The following is a 23535-nucleotide window of genomic DNA, read 5'->3' on the forward strand; positions in this document are numbered from 1 at the left end:
TTCAGAAAGCTGACAATGGGCTATATGCACACATGCCATTTTGGAAAGAACTTGGGCCCCTTCCCTACTTCCTTCACAGGTGTTACCGCTGATACTGTGATGAAGGCTCTGTTCCATTCTGGTCAAACAGAGTCAGGGTGCTGCTATTGTGCAAGTTGGCTCATTGGAAACACTCTGCTACCAAATGTCCTTGAGTGGGTTCTTCCAAATGGCCCCGTACGGGTGTGTAACTCTGAGAGTGTACAAATGGAACAAAATGGACCCGAAATGGACCCGCAAGGGTCCATTTGGGTTCCATTTGTACAAACTCAGAGTTATGGGGGTCCTTGAAATTAAAAAGTTTGAGAACCAGAACTAGTGCCACTGCACACTAAATGGAACAGAGCCTTAACTAGAAAAAGTGCCCTTCTGGGCACAGGTCTCCACCAGGAGGATAGGAGTGTGTGTGTGATGCTTGGCCTGTTGTAGCGCCACCATGAGGCTGATTTGAAAACTGTCAAGTGGCATTTCTTCCAAAGCCTAGTGGGAATATGCATGCACAGTTTCACCACAATCGGACGCTGCGTTGAGTAGTTGTGGCGATTTGTACAAAACGGGTACAAAGCGGGCTACTCCTGAAAAGTTTAGAAGCCAATCGTAGCCAATGAGGGTGGATTATGAGAAATCAAACAAACCTGTCTTGATCACATGACTATGGAGAGCATGTGTACCGATTTGCGTGAAATTTGGATAAAATCTGAAGGAGTAATATTAGAAAATGTGTTTTACATATGTCGGCCTCCTGGTGGCGCTATAAAGAGCATATGTGAAAAATTCCAGGCAAAGGTTTTTCCTTGGCCTCTAGGGAGTTGGCATACAAAGTTATCCACAGATCCGTGCAGTTAGAGGTAAAAACACTTTTCGGCCAGTTATAGCGCCGCCATGAGGCTGAGTTGAAAATGTGGCATTTCTTCCTCGGCCTAGTGGGAAAGTGCGTGCACAATTTCACGGAAATCACACGATGTGTTCATGATTTGCAGCATTTTGTTTGAAACTGAGCACTCCTGCGAACTTTGGAAGCCAATCTTAGCCAATCAGGATGGAGTCTGAGAAATCTGAAAGACCCGTTTCGTTGAATGGCTCTAGAGAGACTGTGTACCAATTTGCGTGATGTTTGGACAAAATCTGTAGGTGTACTGTCCAAAAACTTGTTTTGCACAAAGCGGCCTCCTGGTGGCGCTATAACAGGCCGTTCTGGAAATTCTGGGGCAGAGGTTCATCGTTGGCCTCCAGGGAGTGTGTGTGCAAAATTTGGCATCGACCGGGTTTAACGGTGCCGGAGATTAGCTGTTCACAGACGGACAGACGGACGGACGGACGGACACACGGACGGACGGAGTGCAAAACATACTCTCTCCCCATGCCTTCGGCCTGGTGGAGACAATTAGTATCATGGGAAACACCTGTGAAGGAAGTATGGAAGCGGCCCGGAAGAGTTATTCTGTGTGCATAGAGCCCATTAACTTGAAACTTCATCCAAGGCCTCTCCTCTATCTCCTCCCTACTTCTCAAAGTGGGTTCCCGGGGAGCCCCCAGAGTCCTCGAGGGGCTCCCCAGAAAAATATGTCAATATAGCATCAAATTCACAAGCATCAAAAACAGACGATCTACAAGCGTGTAAGATATTTGCTAAATCAATTTATTTTTATTAAAAAATACATCCAAAGACGATCTCGGCGTCGAGAGCCCAAGTCGGTAAAGGTGTCAAATGAGTTCAAAAGACCCACTGGTCTAGAGAATAGTTAAAGACATGTATCCAAAGAATGAAACTGAAATATCTCTGAATATGATTTGCCTCCTTATACAATTGTAACATTTTATAGCTTATAATGTTTTTCTTTTTTTTCGCCCCTTGCCATGAAAGCCTACAAGCTAAAGCCTGTAACGATGTCTCGTTTGTGGGGTTGCTCTGACCTCTGAACTGCGGGATCTCTCCGGTGGCACTCTTGGGCAAGCCCTTGTGACAGGCGTCGCTGGTCAGCGCCACGGTGACGCCACAGCTGCCCAATAGGAAGCCGATCTGCTGACTGCCGGCGTCCTATAGGGCAAGACATGATTAGTACAAGGCGGGGACTTTTCCACAGTATCCACCTGTTTCCTAAGGAGCACACACACAAGTGAAGCCCCAGGCTTCACTTGTGTGTGTGCTTCACTTCCTCCACACTTCCTATTCAGTTGTCACAGCCAGTGTTGCCATGTCTGCTATAAGCAAGTGTACAGTATAATTTGGGCTTGCTTCCTAATGGTGTTAAACCAGTGGTTCCCACAATTTTTCACGTCAAGGAACCCCATATTATTATGTAATTGTCCACAGACATCCATCTGAAATTATTTTGTCCCAGGGACCCCCAGATCCCAAAATCAATATTCTTGATATTTTTGAAAATAACAGATATACAACCTCACAACGTGCCGCTGTGATAGCCGATGTAAAGTGTTAAAACATTTGGGCTTGTTTTCATAGACCTGGCCGCTTGTTTCTCTTGCGAAATCTGGCAACAATGGTCACAGTAGCAACAGCAAGAGGAAGAGGAAGTTATGCCCACGCCAAGGCTCACGGGACACTGGAAACAGGTGGATACAATACTAATACAGCGTAAATATAGAGCACCGATGTCTGACGTAATTTAGACATCCTACCTGGGTCATGTTTTATACCTGTTCAGAATTTCCATAGACTTGTTTAATATCGCGTCAAATAAGAACTGTTCCAAAACAAAATAACATAAACAAATGATCCCGGTGGTTTGACATAAGGGCTATGAAGCATCAACTGACGTCTTATAATCAGAGTCATCTTATATTCTGGACAATACGGTAATTAAATATATTGAAAACATAATTAAAAATGGCTTGATTCTAAGCTTAAAATAATTGTACGCTCTCAAGAGTTAATTTCTTTTTAAACATCTGCATTACATAATTCACAAGATGTCTACACAATTAGAGAATGTAGAAGAATTGTTATTTTGATCACCGTTTGCCTGTTATCTAGATTAAATGCACCACATCTCTGTACAGTTGGAGGCCATCGATATTGTCCTTTTCTTTTTGCTGAGGTTTGCGTGATCTGCGCAAAAGGACAGTTAACCCATTTTGGGCGGGAACCCCTTTTGGTGTTTTAAACATTATGTTATAATTTAGCTATTGAAAAATAGCAGATCTACAAGCTCATAGCGCGCCACCGAGTGGCGCGCTACGAGCTTGTAGGTCTGCTATTTTTGAAAAATCGTGAAAATATTTATTTCAGAAAACTGGAGGATTTGGAAGGATTTTTTTAAAATTTTGAGGTCAGGCCTAAATGGGTCAAATGATAAGGGACAATATCGGTGGCACCCAACTGTACGTCTGTAACCCACGTAACTGGAGAACCGTTTGCACAACGCACCAGGGGAGTCAGACTCAGAGCCAGTGGTAACCACAACGCACCAGGGGAGTCAGACTCAGAGCCAGTGGTAACCACAACGCACCAGGTGAGTCAGACTCAGAGCCAGTGGTAACCACCAGGGGAGTCAGACTCAGAGCCAGTGGTAACCACAACGCACCAGGGGAGTCAGACTCAGAGCCAGTGGTAACCACAACGCACCAGGGGAGTCAGACTCAGAGCCAGTGGTAACCAAGACGTGAATTTATCCCCACTATGTTCCACACAAGTTACAGGAAACCAATCACTGTAACCCGCAATCAGCGATGTACTAAAAGCTCTCGATTGAAAGAAATCAGCAATTGCCAACCTTTCGCTCAAATTAAATACGGCCCTATACCCCGCCTCTGCTAACTGTGAAAGGCATTTTAGTGCAATTTGATTCATCTGCAGCCCAGAAAAATTTTTCTATATGCAATTTTGAACAATCAGGCTTTCTCATCATATAGGGGCTTTTATGGAAATTGCTCTCAGGAACAGCTCAGCTGATGTGGTCGTACGCGTGATGTCATCTGTATCACCCTGTATAATTCCCCCCCCCCCCCTCTTCAGTCTTCAGTCTTCAGTTCCAAATATGCATTTCCACTTTGTTTACAATTGTCCGCCATTGTTGATTTTTCAAAGCTGGCATGGAATGGAAACAAGCCTGGTTTTATCTAGCATAGGTATAGAGCATCTCAGTCCCGCCCCTTTCAGAACGACGAGGGCACCAGGAAATAATTCCCCATTCATTTTTTCCATAGACGTTTCCAAAAGTAGTTATTTAAAGACATTCTGGACGGGAACCCCTTTTGGTGTTTTAAGCATTATGTTATGCTTTAGCTATTGAAAAATAGCAGATTTACAAGTTCGTAGCGCGGCACCGAGGTCAGGGGCACCTCTATGGGCACCGACAGTAGGATTACCTTGCGGGTGAGGGGCACCTCTATGGGCACCGACAGTAGGATTACCTTGCGGGAGATGGGCACCGACAGTAGGATTACCTTGCGAGTGAGGGGCACCTCTATGGGCACCGACAGTAGGATTACCTTGCGAATGAGGGGCACCTCTATGGGCACCGGCAGTAGGATTAGGTACCTTGCGAGTGAGGGGCACCTCTATGGGCACCGACAGTAGGATTAGGTACCTTGCGAGTGAGGGGCACCTCTATGGGCACCGGCAGTAGGATTACCTTGCGAGTGAGGGGCACCTCTATGGGCACCGACAGTAGGATTACCTTGCGAGTGAGGGGCACCTCTATGGGCACCGACAGTAGGATTACCTTGCGAGTGAGGGGCACCTCTATGGGCACCGACAGTAGGATTACCTTGCGAGTGAGGGGCACCTCTATGGGCACCGACAGTAGGATTACCTTGCGGGTGAGGGGCACCTCTATGGGCACCGACAGTAGGATTACCTTGCGGGTGAGGAGCACCTCTATGGGCACCGACAGTAGGATTACTTTGCGAATGAGGGGCACCTCTATGGGCACCGACATTAGGATTACCTTGCAAGTGAGGGGCACCTCTATGGGCACCGACAGTAGGATTACCTTGCGGGTGAGGGGCACCTCTATGGGCACCGACAGTAGGATTACCTTGCGAGTGAGGGGCACCTCTATGGGCACCGACAGTAGGATTACCTTGCGGGTGAGGGGCACCTCTATGGGCACCGACAGTAGGATTACCTTGCGGGTGAGGGGCACCTCTATGGGCACGGGGACCACCTCGGCCAGCAGACACCCGTAGAAGGCCACCATGAAGGCCACCGGATCGTTGTTGGGAAACACTAGCGCCACCTGGAGGGGGAGGAGGGACGACTATTAGTGGTAATAAATGCATAAAGTGAGTGGCAAAGTGAGTTTAATGTCGTTTAATGCAATCAGATTTTTCTGATTGGATGTATGGGCTGTAAAGGGCAGTTATTTTGTCACTCAGTGAAGATGGAACTTTTACGCAGAGCCTGGGAGTTGATGGTCACTGAAGGGGGCGCTTGTTTTACAGGCGACCGGATTAAGGTTGGTGAGGGGTCCGTTAAAACGACCGGATTAAGGTTTGTGAGGGGTCCGTTAAAACGACCGGATTAAGGTTGGTGAGGGGTCCATTAAAACAAAGGGATTAAGGTTGGTGAGGGGTCCGTTAAAACGAAAGGATTAAGGTTGGTGAGGGGTCTGTTAAAACAAAGGGATTAAGGTTGGTGAGGGGTCCGTTAAAACAAAGGTATTAAGGTTGGTGAGGGGTCCATTAAAACGAAAGGATTAAGGTTGGTGAGGGGTCCGTTAAAACAAAAGGATTAAGGTTGGTGAGGGGTCCATTAAAACTAAAGGATTAAGGTTGGTGAGGGGTCCGTTAAAACAAAAGGATTAAGGTTGGTGAGGGGTCGTTAAAACAAAAGGATTAAGGTTGGTGAGGGGTCCATTAAAACAAAAGGATTAAGGTTGGTGAGGGGTCCGTTAAAACGAAAGGATTAAGGTTGGTGAGGGGTCCGTTAAAACGAAAGGATTAAGGTTGGTGAGGGGTCCGTTAAAACGAAAGGATTAAGGTTGGTGAGGGGTCCGTTAAAACAAAAGGATTAAGGTTGGTGAGGGGTCCGTTAAAACAAAAGGATTAAGGTTGGTGAGGGGTCCGTTAAAACAAAAGGATTAAGGTTGGTGAGGGGTCCATTAAAACGAAAGGATTAAGGTTGGTGAGGGGTCCGTTAAAACAAAAGGATTAAGGTTGGTGAGGGGTCCATTAAAACAAAAGGATTAAGGTTGGTGAGGGGTCCGTTAAAACGGCCGGATTAAGGTTTGTGAGGGGTCCGTTAAAACAACCGGATTAAGGTTGGTGAGGGGTCCGTTAAAACAACCGGATTAAGGTTGGTGAGGGGTCCGTTAAAACGACCGGATTAAGGTTTGTGAGGGGTCCGTTAAAACGACCGGATTAAGGTTGGTGAGGGGTCCGTTAAAACAACCGGATTAAGGTTGGTGAGGAGTCCGTTAAAACAAAAGGATTAAGGTTGGTGAGGGGTCCGTTAAAACAAAAGGATTAAGGTTGGTGAGGGGTCCGTTAAAACAAAAGGATTAAGGTTGGTGAGGGGTCCGTTAAAACAAAAGGATTAAGGTTTGTGAGGGGTCCGTTAAAACAACCGGATTAAGGTTGGTGAGGGGTCCGTTAAAACAACCGGATTAAGGTTGGTGAGGGGTCCGTTAAAACGACCGGATTAAGGTTTGTGAGGGGTCCGTTAAAACGACCGGATTAAGGTTGGTGAGGGGTCCGTTAAAACAACCGGATTAAGGTTGGTGAGGGGTCCGTTAAAATGACGGATTAAGGTTGGTGAGGGGTCCGTTAAAACAAAAGGATTAAGGTTGGTGAGGGGTCCGTTAAAACAAAAGGATTAAGGTTGGTGAGGGGTCCGTTAAAACAAAAGGATTAAGGTTGGTGAGGGGTCCGTTAAAACAAAAGGATTAAGGTTGGTGAGGGGTCCGTTAAAACAAAAGGATTAAGGTTGGTGAGGGGTCCGTTAAAACAAAAGGATTAAGGTTGGTGAGGGGTCCGTTAAAACGAAAGGATTAAGGTTGGTGAGGGGTCCGTTAAAACAAAAGGATTAAGGTTGGTGAGGGGTCCGTTAAAACAAAAGGATTAAGGTTGGTGAGGGGTCCGTTAAAACAAAAGGATTAAGGTTGGTGAGGGGTCCGTTAAAACAAAAGGATTAAGGTTGGTGAGGGGTCCGTTAAAACGAAAGGATTAAGGTTGGTGAGGGGTCCGTTAAAACAAAAGGATTAAGGTTGGTGAGGGGTCCATTTAAACAAAAGGATTAAGGTTGGTGAGGGGTCCGTTAAAACAAAAGGATTAAGGTTGGTGAGGGGTCCGTTAAAACAAAAGGATTAAGGTTGGTGAGGGGTCCGTTAAAACGAAAGGATTAAGGTTGGTGAGGGATGTGCTGCTCCGTGCTTGCGGTTATGGTTACGTTAGGGTTTGAGGTAGGTTGTCGTTCTGTAGTAGCCGGAGCTATAAAACAAGCGTCCCATCAGCGCCCATCGAAACCGAGGCTCTGCGCTTAAGGGCGTCCCGTCACCCAGTAGGCGTTCCCGCATAACTTCCGGGTATGATGATGTCACGCGCATACCCTCTTATAAGAAGGCCATAAGAAGGCCGTCAGTCCATATGCCCCAGTCTATGTGTCCCTGAGCATAGTCTTGCGTTACCAGACTGTTGCCTTGCGTCCAGACTCTATCATTTGGAGATTGTGGAACAGTTGTCTGGCTACGCGAGACTACCCTGAGCGAGAGAGAGAGAGAGAGAGAGAGAGAGAGAGAGAGAGAGAGAGAGAGAGAGAGAGAGAGAGAGAGCATGTGTGCGACGCGTGCAGTAAGGTTACTATCACTCACCCTGTCCCCCGGTCGAACCATGGGCTCCTGTTTACTGCCCAGTTTGTGGAGGATGTTGTAGGCTAGCTTGATACTTCGAGACCACAGCTTTCCTACAGGGGGGAAAACACAGGGCATGAGTGTGTGCGTGTGTGCGTGCGTGCGTGCGTGCGTGCGTGCGTGCGTGCGTGCGTTATAGATTCATGAAAAAACAACAACACTTTTGACCGCAACAAATAGCATAAGTAGCGATATGCTTCATGGGCTCTGCTCTATGCTATATGGGGACTGCTGGGGAAACTGGATGACAGGAGCAATTCTGCAAATACACCCCATGGGTGTCAATAGAAGTAGGAAAAAGGCTACATGTTATTTTAGTCCGGACTTGTCCTTTAAAGAAAGTTGTGCCTGCGTGTGTGTGTGTGTGTGTGTGTGTGTGTGTGTGTGTGTGTGTGTGTGTGTGTGTGTGTGTGTGTGTGTGTGTGTGTGTGTGTGTGTGTGTGTGTGTGTGTGTGTGTGTGTGTGTGTGTGTGTGTGTGTGTGCGCGTGCGTGCGTGTCTGGTGGGTGTGTATGCATGTGCATGTCTGGTGGGTGTGTATGCATGTGTGGTGGGTGTGTACAAAGCCGTTCCACACATGAACCTTATGTGGGACATCATGGGAGCAGCTGTGTCTGTCCTCTACCGTGAGGTGACATGTCTCTATCCGGTGCCTTGGGCTCTTACGCTACACCTGTACAAACGTACCATTTCTCCTCTCACTGTTTTGTTCACGTGTAATTAAAAAGTGTTCAGCTGTGAGGGTGACACAAATGTCCTACTGTACATGTGTGTGGAAAGCTACTTGGTACGTTAATTTGGTACATTTGGTCTTAATGCACAAAATAATAGCCTGACAAGACTATTATGTTTCTTTAAAACCTTGAAAAATGAGTTTTCATTGTGATGAATAGCAACTTAAAGTTGATTGATTTATTGATTGATTGATTGATTGATCATACAATAAAAATAACATCTGTACAAGGATAATGCAAAGAAGCTTACAGCTTGTTTCCATTGCGGTCCAGTGATGCAAGAAGCAAAGATTTCAGTTTAAAATGTTCGCTCTGAAGATTTGCGCCACATCTTCACGATTTTTCAAAAATAGCAGACCTACAAGCTCGTAGCGCTATGAGCTTGTAGATCTGCTATTTTTCAATAGCTAAAGTATACCATAATGCTTAAAACACCCAAAAGGTGTTCCCGCCCCCGCGCCCCGAGAATGGGTTAAAAGCAAAGATATAAGGAAAGTAAGAACGTGTGTGCATCGAGTCATTATACCGTATGTGAGCACGTAGAGGGGTTTCCCGGCCGTGTCCAGGCTGGTGAGGCAGGGGGCTTTGGGGGAGATTGTCCCCCAGCGCTGCAGCGCTGCCTCCAGGGACGGCGGCCAGTTGGTGACCACGCCCAGGGCATCGCCTCGCGCCGGCAGCATCTCGGCCCCCTCCGCCCGGGGCTGCTTGGGGTCCGGCTGCCCCACTGGAGACGGACGAGAGTGAGAGAGAGAGAGAGAGAGAGAGAGAGAGAGAGAGAGAGCGCACACACAGGGGGGTCGTCACCGCCATGCTGGCTTGTGGTGGACATTTTGGTCAAAATATATACCCTACTGTGCTGAATATAAGACTAAGCCCTATATCTTGCGCCACCCCTTACGCCTTATCCCTAAACTTATTTGCCATTTTTTACTATTTTAAAACATTTTAAAAGCTAACAAGCTAACAACGTGTCGATGTAGATTGGCTAGTTGAACTATTTTTAAATGTTTTAAAATAGTAAAAAATGTCAAAATAAGTTTAGGGATAAGGAGCCCTACGTTTTTTCCCCCAATGGAAATATGCTAAAGAACGTGATCGTATTATAATCGGGGACTATAGAGCGTTGCAGTCCCGCCCCCTTTTATGACGACGCCAGGCCCAGGAAATAATTCCCAATATTTAAAGATCTTTTAAGCGCTGTACGAAGCCAACTCGAGTTGTGACAAATCATGACAACACACACAATATTTTGGACCAAACAAATAATTACAAAGAAGAAAAACAACAAAAACAAGTGCAGTTTTTTTCTTTTTTCTAATTATTTGTTCGGCCCAAAACATTGTGTTTATTGTCACGATTTGTCACGGCAAGAGTTGGCTTTGTCCGCGTCTTTAAATAAATACTTTTTTAAAAGTCTATGAGGAAAATGAACAGGGATTTATTTTCCGGGTCTCTCGAGGGGGCGGGACAGCGACACTCTATAGACTATGTTTTTTTCCCCAATGGAAATTATCGTATTATAATCGGGGACTATAGACTATTTGACATTCAATGTTTTTTTTCCACAAATGAGTCTTGAAAAATGGGGGTCGTCTTATAATCAGAGTCGTCTTATATTCGGGACAATACGGGTATATATATATATAAATATATATTTGTTTTGCCATGGACATACAAACGAGTGGACAATAATATTACCAGAAACCAAAAGAGCTAGCCCTGAATGACCACAGCAGGTCTGTAACTCTGAGAGCGTACAAATAGAATTTGGTTCCATTTGTACACTTTCATAGTTAAGGGGGTATTTGCGGAAAAACTACTAGTACTAGTACTAGTACTAGTTGGACTTCTAATGTGCCATAGTATAGTAAATACGTAGCATACATATTCTGAATAAAACCTGCAGACTTGACATTCAGTAATTGTGTCTTATGATCAAAATAAGAACATTATAATGATGTGGAGAAAAAAATGTAAAAAGTTTGTCACGGACAAGACCAAGACGCGTTGAGAGCTTGTAGATAGGCTATTTACGCTGTGCAACATTTGATGCTTCCATAGAAGAACTGAAAACTTTAATGCATGCATCCACTGCTTTCATCATTTCCCCTGACTCTGCCCGACCATCTGTTCAGCGTTCGGGGCTTTGCGAGACCCCACTCCCTCCCTGTGAGTGGCCTCGTCAGACATTACGTTAATTTAGTTTGTCAACGTTGCCAGTTGGGAGATATTAATTGTCCGAGAGCCATATCCTGGAGCAGCTGTTATTCCAAGATGGCATTAACCCTTTGCCGATCCTACCGATCCCCTGGTGGTCCACGCTATGTGACATCAAAGCGCATTCATCCTCATCCAAGCAGCCAGCCACTAGCCAGAGCCATTGATGGAGTTATGCCAATGAGGGTGCAGAAAACAGCCTGGTCACGTGGTTCATGTACTCGCGCGAGCCCATAGACTCCAATGCATTCCGTAAAGTTCCGGTTCAGTCCTTTGTCACTCTTCGCCAAAATAAGTCTATGTAAAAGACAGAGATGTCGTAACTCTCCTTCAATGGCTCTGCATAGCTATTCATTAGCCTGGGCAGCAGGGTTTACGATCCGGTCGGGAGCGGATGATACCTCACGTCATGTTGTAGTCATTGTTTTGTAGTCATCAGGCCCGGAAGCCTCAAACCAGAACTTCCTTTCCCTCAAACGGGAAGAATAATACCATCCCAATAAAAGCGTGACTCGCTCTCTCGTAGCCTGCGATGAGAATAGAATTGACCTGTGGAAAGCACACTCACATTTATATTTATTTTGTATTTTAGAAATCCGCGAAACTACGCCTTTATTGGGAAGGTATTATTCTTCCGGTTTGAGGGAAAGGAAGTTGTGATTTGAGGCCTGATGACTACAAAACAATGACTACAACATGACGTACAGTAAGATATCGGGCAGTATTATGCATGTCTTAAGTACCAGGTCTTATGACTTAACTTAAGACCTGGAGGCGTGGTCAATGCTGTTTGGCCACTCAGAATATCCAAATGGCATTGATCACTCCTCCAGGTCTTAAGTTAAGTAATAAGACCTGGTACTTAAGACACACATAATACTGCCCATCATCCGCTCCCGACAGGATCACGCGGCAATTTAGTTTTCCTCCAAGGTGGAAAGCCTGGTGACACAAGGTTAGCTATCCATGCTGATGAATAACTTGAGCTGGATGATTGCTTGGGGATACTGTAGTGCTCTCGTACTCGAGATCGGCCTCGGGTACACATCTTGATGGTCCTTAGTCTCCAGTGCTCCACTATAATTGAACCTTTATAAATGTTTTTTTTACTTATGTCCTCGAACCAAGAGGGCTGAGGGTGTGCACAGCTTTAACAGCTGAGGCAGCACTTCGACTCCTTCTCGATAATTCGATCAATCGGAAAAAGTTGTGTATAGTCGCAGCCCTAACTTGGATCTGCGAGAGCCGGCAGACTACAGCGGTGGTTCTCAACCTTTTTCAGGCCGTGAGTGACCCCGCAAAATATGACTATTTGGACTGTGCCACCCTCCCTCCCCCTGATAAGCACTTGGAATTGTAGGAGTTGAGGCATTACCTTTAGTTTGACCTAGTTCCACAGATGATATTGTGAAAATAGCAGATCAACAAGCTCACGTTTCCAGGCATTGTGAGCTTGTAAATCTGCTCAAAAATGTTCAAAAATATTTTCATGGTTTGTTGATTACTTTTGATGCAGAATTGGCCTTATTTCATGTTTTATTTAGGTGTTAAAGGGGTTTGGGGTGCCCGCTGGCCAAGTGGTCCAGGCTTTGGCCTGACAGCGTGTTGCGTGTTCGAGTCCCATTCATGATGTCCTTTTCTGCATGTCTCTCCCCTTCTCTCTCTCTCTCTCCCTCTTTCCTGTCAATCTTCACTTCTTCACTTGATACTATCAATAAAGGCAGAGACGCCAAAAAACAAATCTTTAGAAAAAAGGATTTTAAAAGTCCTTTAAAAGTCCCCCCCCCCCAAGACAGACAGACAGACAGACAGACAGACAGACAGACAGACAGGCAGGCAGGCAGGCAGACAGGCAGGCAGGCAGGCAGACAGACCCTCTAGAAGCTCGTCAAAGTCGTCCACAAAGAACTCCCTCAGCGGGGGTCTGCGAGGCATCTTCAGCGTGCTCACCAGCTGCTGGATCTTTGCAGACACACGGCTGCTGACTGGCACACCTGGAAAACACATGCACATATACACAGTGAGTTCCAGAAGCTAATGTTTGGCAACTTTCTCAGGAGAAAATGGAATTTGACAATTATGTTCACTCTACTGTGAAACAGATAGGATGTTTTGTTTATAGTTTTTTTTAGTACATTTACTCAAGTACAGTTAGTACTTAACTCATTCCTCGCCACGTGTTACACACGTGTTAAGTGTTTTTCATGATTTTTTTTCTTTTCTTTTTTTCTAATAATTCAGAAATATCCCTTAACCCATTTTGGGCGGGAACCCCTGTTGGTGTTTCAAGCATTATGTTATACTTTAGCTATTGAAAAATAGCAGATCTACAAGCTCACAGCTATGAACTTGCAGGTCTGCTATTTTTGAAAAATTGTGAAAATGTGCCTCAAATGTTTGAATATATATTCTTTCAGAGTTTCAGTTTTAAACTCAAATCTTTGCTTCTGGGGGGTCCCTGGAACAACATATTTTCAGATGGGGGTCGGTGGCCAATTACATATCATTTTTGGGGTCCTTGACATGAAATATTGAGAACCACTGATACAGAAACATGATGTTTTCAGATCTTTTTTTTTTTAAAAGACATTTTTTAAATTTCGACGTCAGGCCTATATGGGTTAAGGAAAAAATATGACCAGCACTGCACGTGCGCGCAGTCGTGCACACACACACACACACACACACACACACACACACACACACACACACACACACACACACACACACACACACACACACACACACACACACACACACACACACACACACACACACACACACACACACACACACACACACTTAGAGTTAAGGGCCTACCGTCCCCGGTCTCCATGCGCTCTGCGTTGCCATACTTCTGCGTGTTCCTGGCAATAGTTCCCATGTTGGACATGTGGTGGCGCTCCGGGCGAGAGTGGGAGGAGTCTGACGAGTAGCCAGTCACATCCGGAGGGGCTGAATGGTTCTCTGTAGGGAGAGAGAGAGAGAGAGAGAGAGAGAGAGAGAGAGAGAGAGTGACTACAAAACCAGTGGTATAAAGTAACCAAGTACCTTTCCTCTAGTAATTACCTGGCTAATATGACAAATATGCATTAAAACATTATACTCATTATACTCTTATACCCTCTATAACTAAAATTAAAAATTAAAAATGTTATTTCTTTCATAAATAGAGAATCTTTCACTCAATATAATAGGAACTCCTCCTGTCGCAAGTTTATGATGTCATATGTCTATGTGTGGTCCAGCCCTATGGAATATATGGAATGCACATGCTAATAAAAAGTATTTAAAATATTGCTTTGATGCTCAGATTACCCATAGGAAGCATAAAGTTGTTTTTTATTAGCATATGCACACTTTTCAATGTTTATAGTGCTGCTGCTTTTTTTATGGGCACGCACAATAGAGGGTATGCACGTGACATCATCAGGAAAGCCTACTGACCAGCAACGACTTTGACTGCCCATACACCCAAACAGAAAAGTCCTATCTGATTGCGTTAAACAACATTAAACAACGTTAAACTCATTTTGTCACTCGATTTGCACTTTATGCATGATATAGACTCTATATCAAAGAGCGGTACAAACTCTTTTTTGCACTTTAGGTTTAATGTTTATAAATTGTTATGATCTTTTAAGAGAATTCCTATGAAATGTGTTTTTGTTTTTTATCTTTTTGCCTGACCAGGATCTGGGTGAACAAATTTCATTCTGCACTCGTATGGAATGGCAATGAAACTCCTTGAGCCTCGATGCGATTTCAAGTTAGAATATAGAGATGAAGAGGTTTGTGGCTGACAGTGATGATAACAAACATGGTGCCTACCGTCAGACTCCAGCGGCGGGGGCCACAGCATGTCAGAGCCAAACTCACAGGAGCGCCTGAGGGAGCCTCCGTTCTCCGCCACACTCAGAGCCCCCTTCCTCTTCAGAGACAGGTGGCCTATACCTGCAAGGGACATGTAGGGTTACTCTTTTCAAACATTCTGTTCGGGCCGGTGCTTTCACAAAGTGGGAACCCCCGGGGTCCTTGAGGAGGTTCCAGGGGGTTCAGCTAAGTTAGTTAATATAGCATCAACATAGAGGGTATATGCACATTGCACATGACATCATCATCATACCCGGATGTTAGGCCTACTGAGTGGCAAAAACTACTTTCTGGCCTTGACAGCCCATACATCCAAACAGAAAACTGATTGCATTAAACAACGTTAAATGACGTTAAACTCACTTTTCCACTCACTTTGCCACTCGATTTGCCATTCACTTTATGCATGCGCATACACTCTATGGCCTCACTATGTATTTGCCTTTCCTTTTTTCAATGAATAAAATGTAATTCTGTCCAATCTGTATGGTAGAATATGCTAATACAATAACTTATACAATTGCGGTGGTTGTATTTTGTCCCCCTGCTCTTCTATTGGGACAATTAGATCGTGTCAAATGCCATGTCTCACCTAGACACAGGAACTGACACATTTTTTAACTGAATCCCCCCCCGGAGCAAGCAGGCCAGCTCTATTAGCTCATTGTTTAAAATGTCAGCACTTGAGCAGGAAACCGGGTTCAAATCCGGGGTAGAAGAGGAAGGTTACATAGTGCAGCTTCACCCATTTTATCCCTACTACAACATTGGCTATTTGAAAACAGCTCAACAGTGAAGTGTCGTGAGCTTGGAGATCGGCTATCTTCAAGAAGATCTTGGAATATTTTTCAGATAGGGGTCTGCAACCAAATGCCTATTAATGTGGGGAGTCCTTGACATGAAAAAGATTGAGAACCACTAGATGTAGGCTTTTCCACTTAATTCAGCACAGGGGAGCGAGATAGGACATACGAGGGTGCAGAGAGGACATATCCCGCCACACAGGCCAGCCGTGCATGTGCACTGAATTCAAACTCGCGTTGCCATGACTACGTCTATGACCTCTGGCGGCATCACCAAGGTGGCCCACATACACGTCTAATATAGAGGCCGACCGATGGCACATTTTTGGGGGCCGATGGCGAGCCCCATTTTGGGGTTGTATACTACCCCCGAACAGTCACTTTTGTTTCGATCTGTGTTTTGTCAAAAAGTGTTCTATCAATACATTTGAAACACTGGAAATCCATCTGGCGGATGTTCCCGGCCCGACACTCAAGCCGATACATTCTCTGCCTTAGTAGGTTGTGCCCAGCCTTTTCTCTTCGCAGATGAGTAAGGCTGGGACTAATGCCACTGTAATAAGAAAGAAAGAAAGAAAGAAAGAAAGAAAGAAAGAAAGAAAGAAACAAATAAAGAAACAAAGAAAGAAGGTGAAGGCAACAGAACGTTTACCGTGGTGTGACTGCGACAGCAGGCTGTGCGGGTGGTGGTGGTGGGCCTGGCTGAGGTGAAAGTGCGACAGGTGGTGGTGCGCTGCTGCGGCCGAGGAGGAGTGTGGCAGCAGGTGCGCCGTAGCGGCGGCGTGCGAAGAGATGTGCGCGTGCGCCAGGTTGTCGGCCAGGCGCCCTGCATTGCCGCTTCCGCCGCTCTGCGTCGACGACGAGGACGAGGAGGTGGAGCCCAGGTGGGCCCCGGGGCCCCCGCCTCCTCCCAGGCCCAGGCCCTGCAGTCCCAGGCTGCCGGGGTGGTGGTGGTGGTGGTGGTGGTGGTGTTGGTGGTGGGCCCCGAGGGGGCCCCCGCCTCGGCTCATCCAGTGCTCCGCCACGGACATGTCGTCGCCCCCCGGGCCCCCCGGCTCCTCGTCGTCGTCTTCGACGTCGGAGCCCTCCGATGACGAGTCAGAGCACAGAGGAGACAGGCCTGGAGGTGGAGGAGAGGGAGGAAGAGAGGGGTCGACGTGTACAGGGGTTATAAACGGCAGAGAAACAGGCCTCGTTTGAACGAGGAAATGGAACAAGGACACTCACAACCTACCAGATGTCCTCCCTTAATTGTGTGGGACAGGCGTCAGCCACAAATTGAGACCCTGTCCCACATTGTGACTGGAAGGCATCAGTGTTAAAATGCCCTATTAATTAGTCCCCTAGTTTGGTTTTCAGTTGTAAATCTCTCTCTTTTCCTGCATGATGTGTTTTAAGCATGTCAAAATAACATATATCCCCTAGGCTACAGTATCAAGTCGCCCATGATCAAAATTAGCATTTAAAAAACAATCCGACACGTCAGATCGGACCGAAGGTCCGACATGCGGAAATCACCCGTCACTCCCGACAATACGTTGGTCCGACATGCGTTGTGCCGTGCTTGCGGTTATTGTTAGGTTAGGGCAGGGGTCCTCAACTAGAAATGCTGAAGGTCCACTAATTTTTGAAAAAGACTAAGGTCCCATGCCACGCAGCGCGGGCCACGCAGCGCGGGCCACGCAGCGCGGGCCACGCAGCGGCCAGCGGAGAGCGGGGCTCTATATTTTTTAGTACAGTCACACCAAGGCAAGCTTATACAAATCGGATCCCTCCCAACCAACCAATACTGGGGTGCAGAGTATGGAAATAAAATGTTTCACAAATATTCCCCTCCAAAGATTCACAGCAAATGAGAGGTATTGTGTTGAGGCACAAAGAACACTTTTATTTTGTCAAGTAAAAAAAACAAAAAAAAAACATTTTTTGCCCAGGGTCCACAGAGAGGTGGTCTGCGGTCCGGTCGTGGACCGCGGTCCGCCTATTGAGGACCCCTGGGTTAGGGTTTTGGGTAGGGTGTCGGTCTAATGACAATCAGATCAATAGTATGACATAACTAAAGCCTGTACCCAAGAAAAACAATCGTGTAGTTTTTTCCACCAGTGCGAAAGTAAAGCAGCGCGACATGTCATTATGTTCTCCACCGTCTGTCTCTACCGTCTGTTCTCTCTCTCATACACATCCATCGTCGACCTTCCTTCACCTTTATGTCGGATTTCTGTGACACAGATGTCTCTCTGTGATTCCTCGCCGTAATTATGTCAGTTTGCACCGCAGGCCAGTCGCGACAAGAGAGGAACTCATCGTCTACCAATTGCTGTCATGCAAACGTCTCTGTAATTGTGTTAATCGTGTCAGTCTAGGCTCTAATTACGGCTACGCCGGTGTGAATGTGTGTGAGCATTAACCACTTAAACCTTGTTGTGGTTGAGGGCTTCATGCTCTCAACCACAACACCACCAGTACACCACCAGAGATACACAGACCCCCCATTACTATTCATGGTGAACAGAACAACCAGGTATGTTCGTACAAATACCTAGGATTAGAAATAGACCATCTGTTGTCATGGAAAGATCAGATTGATTGAGTGTGTGAGAAAACAAAGCAAAGAATCTACTTCCTTCACCGTCTAAGATCCTTCGGTGCTGGTATAGACAGATTCTTCTTTTGTTCTTCACTTCTGTTATTATGAGTGTTCTTCAGTACTGTAGTACCACCTGGTATGGATGTTTGTCTGCAGCCCTAAACAACTGCAACAACTGAACATTTGTTCAAAGATTGTTGGACAACCACTTCAGAAACTTTATACATCCACGTATGATAACAGCATCGTAAGGTTAGCAAGGAATATCACCTCTAATATCCCGTAACCTGGGGGTGATTTTTGACTCAGAGCTCTCGTTCAAGAAACAGGTAACAACAGTCGTCCAATCCTGCTACTTCCAGTTAAGGAACATATCCAAAATCAAGCCATTCCTCTCAGCCCCGGACCTCGAAACTGTTATTCACGCTCTCATATCATCACGTCTCGACTACTGCAATTCCATCTACTCTGGCCTTCCGAAGAAAATTACATCCCGTCTACAATTAATACAAAACTCTGCTGCTCGACTACTGACAAATACAAAGAAACGGGACCATATAACACCAATACTAGCAGATCTGCACTGGCTGCCGGTGAGCGCCAGATGTGACTTCAAGATCTCATTAATCACGTTCAAAGCCTTAAATGGGCTGGCCCCTATTTACATCCGTGAGATGCTATCCCTCCCTAAATCCGGGCGCACCCTCAGATCCTCGGATAAGGCCCTCCTGGCTGTCCCTCGTACTAACCTAGTTACCCGGGGTGACCGGGCTTTTGCCGCTCGGGCACCCAGACTGTGGAACGCACTGCCAGTGCACATTAGGGTAGCACCATCCATCCCCCTATTTAAGTCATGCCTGAAAACCCACCTTTATACAGAGTGTTTTTTAACTATTTAATAGCCAATTGTACATACATCCTTGTTATTGTTTGGTGTGCCATTATCATTTTGTTATTGTGTGTTTCTTGCTGTTTTTAACCTTGCTCTGTGCATCACTTTGGAACTATGCTTTGAAAAGCGCTATACAAATAAAGTTCATATCATATCATATCTAATACTAACCATGTGTTGTAAGGAGAATATAGGTTGCTACCCTCAGGAAGGAGATATGGGGTACCAGCATACAATAAGGTCAGACTAAAGAGGTGCCATTTGGTAATCTACGCGGTGGACATTGCTCGTCTTCATGTATGTAATATTGTTTTGTTCTGTGTCAAACGTGTGTTTCTGCATAGTTGGCTGCTGGGTCGCAAGACAAATTTCAGTGTGAACTGACAATAAAGTACTATATCATATCATGCTAGTTTTCTACGTTTTTGCCCCACATCAAATATATTTGCTGAAAATCGCAGATCTACAAGCTCTCGGAGAGAGAGCTCTAAGAGAGAGCTTGTAGATCTGCTATATTGTGTGAAGGTTCCCCCCCTGAATATGGATGCTGGGGTTGCGCAGACCTACAAGTTCACAACGCGTAGCAGAAGCGACGCAATCTATGCCAAACTCGAGAAATCTAAACCCCCCCTTTGCCAAACACGAGAACACAAGAAATGTTAAAAGAGTATTAATCCAAAATTAATACGATTACATTTACCGTATTTTAGCTTCCCGTCGCTAGGCAACGCTTGATTCTATGGTGTGACGTCATCGAAATCCCAAAACTCTGTGCACGCGCACACGTTCTTTAGCTGCGTTTTTTCTCGGAATTGAGGTGATATGAGGTGAGGGAAGGTTAGGAGCTCAATAAAAAATGATCACGACGTCTCGGTTAGCATATTAACGCTTCTAACGCTAGCAAAGGTGATCCACTGTGGCACGAAAATGGCCGATTACTACTTCCGGTTCACGGGGTCGTCTTCGCTGCCTTTTTCGTGCATTCTGTTGGCATCCAGAGCGCTGGAGTCAATGGTGGCATGGAATCGTTAAGGCTCCCCTGATTTGGGTGGGTGGGGGACTTCTGACTAGTGACTATAGCGGTACAAGAAGAACTAGAGAAAGTGCCCTTCTGGGCACAGGTCTCCACCAGGAGGATAGGACTGTGTGAGATGTTTGGCAAAATGTTTAGGAGTAATATAAACATGCCTTTGATGGCAATTGGATGACTTGAGGCATTTTGTTCCAAAAATGTGTTTTGCAAAAATCAACCTGTTGGTGGCGCTATAACAGGCCAATGTGAAAAGGGTGGGATATATTCCTCAGCCTAGTAAGAAAATGTGTGAAAGACTTCATGTAAATTGCATGCTGCGTTCATGATTTGAGGCTTTTGTTCAAAACGGGGCAATCTTGCAAACTGTGAAAGCCAATTATAGCCAATTAGGATGGAATATGAAATATCGGACAGATCCGACTTGAGCACATGACCATAGAGATACTGTGTAACGATTTTTGAGATTTTTGGACAGAATCTGGAGGAGTAATATCAAAAAATGTGTTTTACAAAAGTCGGCCTCCTGGTGGCGCTATAAAAGGCAGATGCGGAAAATGCAGGTCAAAGGTTTGTCCTTGGCCTCTAGGGAGTGTGCATGCAACGTTTCACGCAGATCGGTGCAGTTTTAGGTAAAACATGTGAAAAGCTGCCCATGGTGGCGCTATAACAGGCCATTCTGGAAAATGCGGGGGAGAGGTTCATCGTTGGCATCCAGGGAGTGTGTGTGCAAAGTTTGGCATCGACCGGGTTAACGGTGCCGGAGATTAGCTGGTAACGGACGGACGGAAGGACGGACGGACGGACGGACGGACGGACGGACGGACGGACGGACGGACACACACACACACACACACACACACACACACACACACACACACGGACGGAGTGCAAAACATACTCTCTCCCCATGCCTTCGGCCTGGTGGAGACAACTAACTGTCAACATAGACAAAACATGGCTAGATGAATGTCAATAGACCCACAACTAAAACCTTGTCTTTCCCAGACTACAGTGCGTGGGTGTTATTGTTACTGTAGCATTATGCTGAATTGCTTATAATCGCTTTTGCCTTTTAAAACTTCTTCCTAATGCAGTTTGCTTTGAGCCAAAGGTTCCACTGTACCTCATTGTGTGTGTGTGTGTGTGTGTGTGTGTGTGTGTGTGTGTGTGTGTGTGTGTGTGTGTGTGTGTGTGTGTGTGTGTGTGTGCGTGCGTGCGTGCGTGCGTGGGTGCGTGCGTGCGTGCGTGCGTGCGTGCGTGCGTGCGTGCGTGCGTGGACTCTCTTACCAATTCTGTGGCATTCTCTGAAGCTATAATTTTTTCCCCCTTTTTTTTGTATCTTTTTTTTTTGGGTGAAATTAGTGTGCCTCGCTCAGCATCTAAACGGCTGAGAGGAGCAGACACGGGCATTACAACGTAATCCTCCCCGGGCACGGGGCAGGCTTTTGTGGGGTCGGTATTTTGGGCTTAGTAAGATGGAATTCAATTGAAATAACCACCGTGTGTCTGTCTCCTTGTGTGTGTGTGTGTGCATGTGCATGTGCACGTGTGCGCGTGTGTGTGTGTGTGTGTGTGTGTGTGTGCGTGTGTGTGTGTGTGCACACTGTAGGGGTGGATATCGCAATTTTCTTTTTTAATAATTTTTAAGATTTCTTTTTTTTTTAACCTTAAATCGATTTTAAGGTCTCCGAATCTTTTTGGTGTTTTTTTCATGTCAAAAAGACTGACTGACGTAACTTTTCATGGTTTATATTGTTTATAATAGTGGGGAAAAATAACGTAATATCGAATCGCAATAATCGTTGAATCGCAATATAATTAAGAATCGCAATATAAATCAAATTGGCAGGTATCAAGATCGTATCAAATCAGGAGGTAAGTGAATCGTCCCATTCATAGTGTAATTGTGTGCGTGCGTATGTCTATCCCTTTTTTGACTAGCACAACTGTTGTTGAATAGAAAGTAATACTTATATTTGCCATTATGCCGTATTATTTTCACATCAAAGCTGGACTTACTGAAATGCTACAGTATGGTCACATAAATCTCCTCAGGAGAAACTATTTTGTCATCTTATTTTGCAATGTTGAGATCTTTAAAAGGTGGCTTATCGAACATGCATGGCATTGTATGCTAGGTAGGAATGGTTTTCTTTTGCAGTTTGCTAAGCAAAACGTAATTGGGGAAAAGGGATGCTTGGATTTCAGAAGTCAAGGAAAGGGGGTATTGAAGCCAAAAAACACGGGTCTATACCATACATATCATCACTGTCGGGCATAAACTCCAAATTCTGACGTTTTTTGTTCTTTTTCCCCTCAAGTAAAGCCCTACTTGATCACAATACAGCATCACACAAAAGTAGCAGATCCGCGAGCTCTTAGTTGACGTCGACTCCTGAAAAGCAAATACGTGCCGTAACGACGTGTGCGACTCACCTGGAGGTGTGTACGCGTCCATGGACGTCTGCACCACCAGCGAGCGTCTCTTCGAGGGCATGGGCACGGCTACCTTCCTCTCCACATGGCGTGCCAACACCGCCTGCACCGCCTCCGTGTGCACATCTGAGAGGCGGACAGAGGCGAGTGTGGGGGGTGTGTATAAACATAGAAAGGCAGAGAGAGGGAGGGAGGGGACGGTTGGAGTGGGGGAGATAAAGGGAGGGGAGACCTTTAATAAAACATAACATAATATGCAACAGGCCCAAGAATAATCCCTTTTGTTCATTCACACGCACAGCCACAGAGAGAGAAAGAGAGAGAGAGGAATTACTCAAAAGCAAAGTGAAAAATAGAACACAGACATGAATTGACAGTGGCTGAAAATTGGACAATGTTACCATCAGATTAAAAAAAAAAGTGTCTGTCCGTTGGAGAAGAAAACCATCAAAACAATGTGACATTTTTGTTGAGAAGTGTTGAGAAGAGGATACATTCCCATGCATCCTCTTCACTCTTCAATTTGTTTCTTTTTTCTTTATTTGGTGGAAAATATAATATATCTCTACTATATCTCTGCTGTCGGTCTAGATCCAGACTCTAGAGCGGATACGGAAACGCTACACACTCGTCTGTACGTGTGAATTATTGGATGCGGAAGGGCAGTCATATAGCAATGTTAGTTTAAACGTGTTGTTCTGATGTTCAGTGTGCATTAGATTGTATTGAAATGCATTGGCACATTTTGGCCACATATGGTATTGGCCTAGCACTTTGTTTGGAGCTTAACTTCTTTAATAAACAGAAGTTGTTCAAAGATTGTGTTTCATTATCAGACTGTAATTTATGAATTCATACACAGCAAAAATCTTAGTCTTCATTTCATTCAAATGAGTGTATAATTGGAACAAAATGGACCCATCATGTCATGACTGGCACTGCAGTGCCATACTCATATCGTTGCTGTCGGGAGGACTCAATTTTTGAGGTTTTTAATTGTTTTAAATTTTATTTGTTTTGTGACTCTTTTTGATGCAGAGACAGTCGTGGTTCTTTTTTCTTATCCAAAATGAGTTAGCACAGGCAGACTCTTCACATACTAGAGCATGTC

General features: G+C 45.4%; 1 protein-coding gene across 1 annotated transcript in view; it reads right to left on the bottom strand.

The window, feature by feature from the left end:
* LOC306913200 (disco-interacting protein 2 homolog C-like) overlaps positions 1–23535 on the bottom strand; it is a gene marked incomplete at its 5' end in the record, with an annotated part of 84753 nt that overhangs the window by 35621 nt on the left and 25597 nt on the right. The window contains 8 exon segments of the mRNA XM_079489788.1: positions 1954–2077; positions 5130–5240; positions 7812–7903; positions 9110–9307; positions 12675–12794; positions 13621–13765; positions 16268–16596; positions 22425–22550. Of these exon segments, the coding sequence (XP_079345914.1) occupies positions 1954–2077; positions 5130–5240; positions 7812–7903; positions 9110–9307; positions 12675–12794; positions 13621–13765; positions 16268–16596; positions 22425–22550 (1245 nt within the window).

This window comes from Electrona antarctica (assembly GCF_951216825.1).
Source record: "Electrona antarctica genome assembly, chromosome: 20".
In the NCBI taxonomy this organism is placed as follows: Eukaryota; Metazoa; Chordata; class Actinopteri; order Myctophiformes; family Myctophidae; genus Electrona; species Electrona antarctica.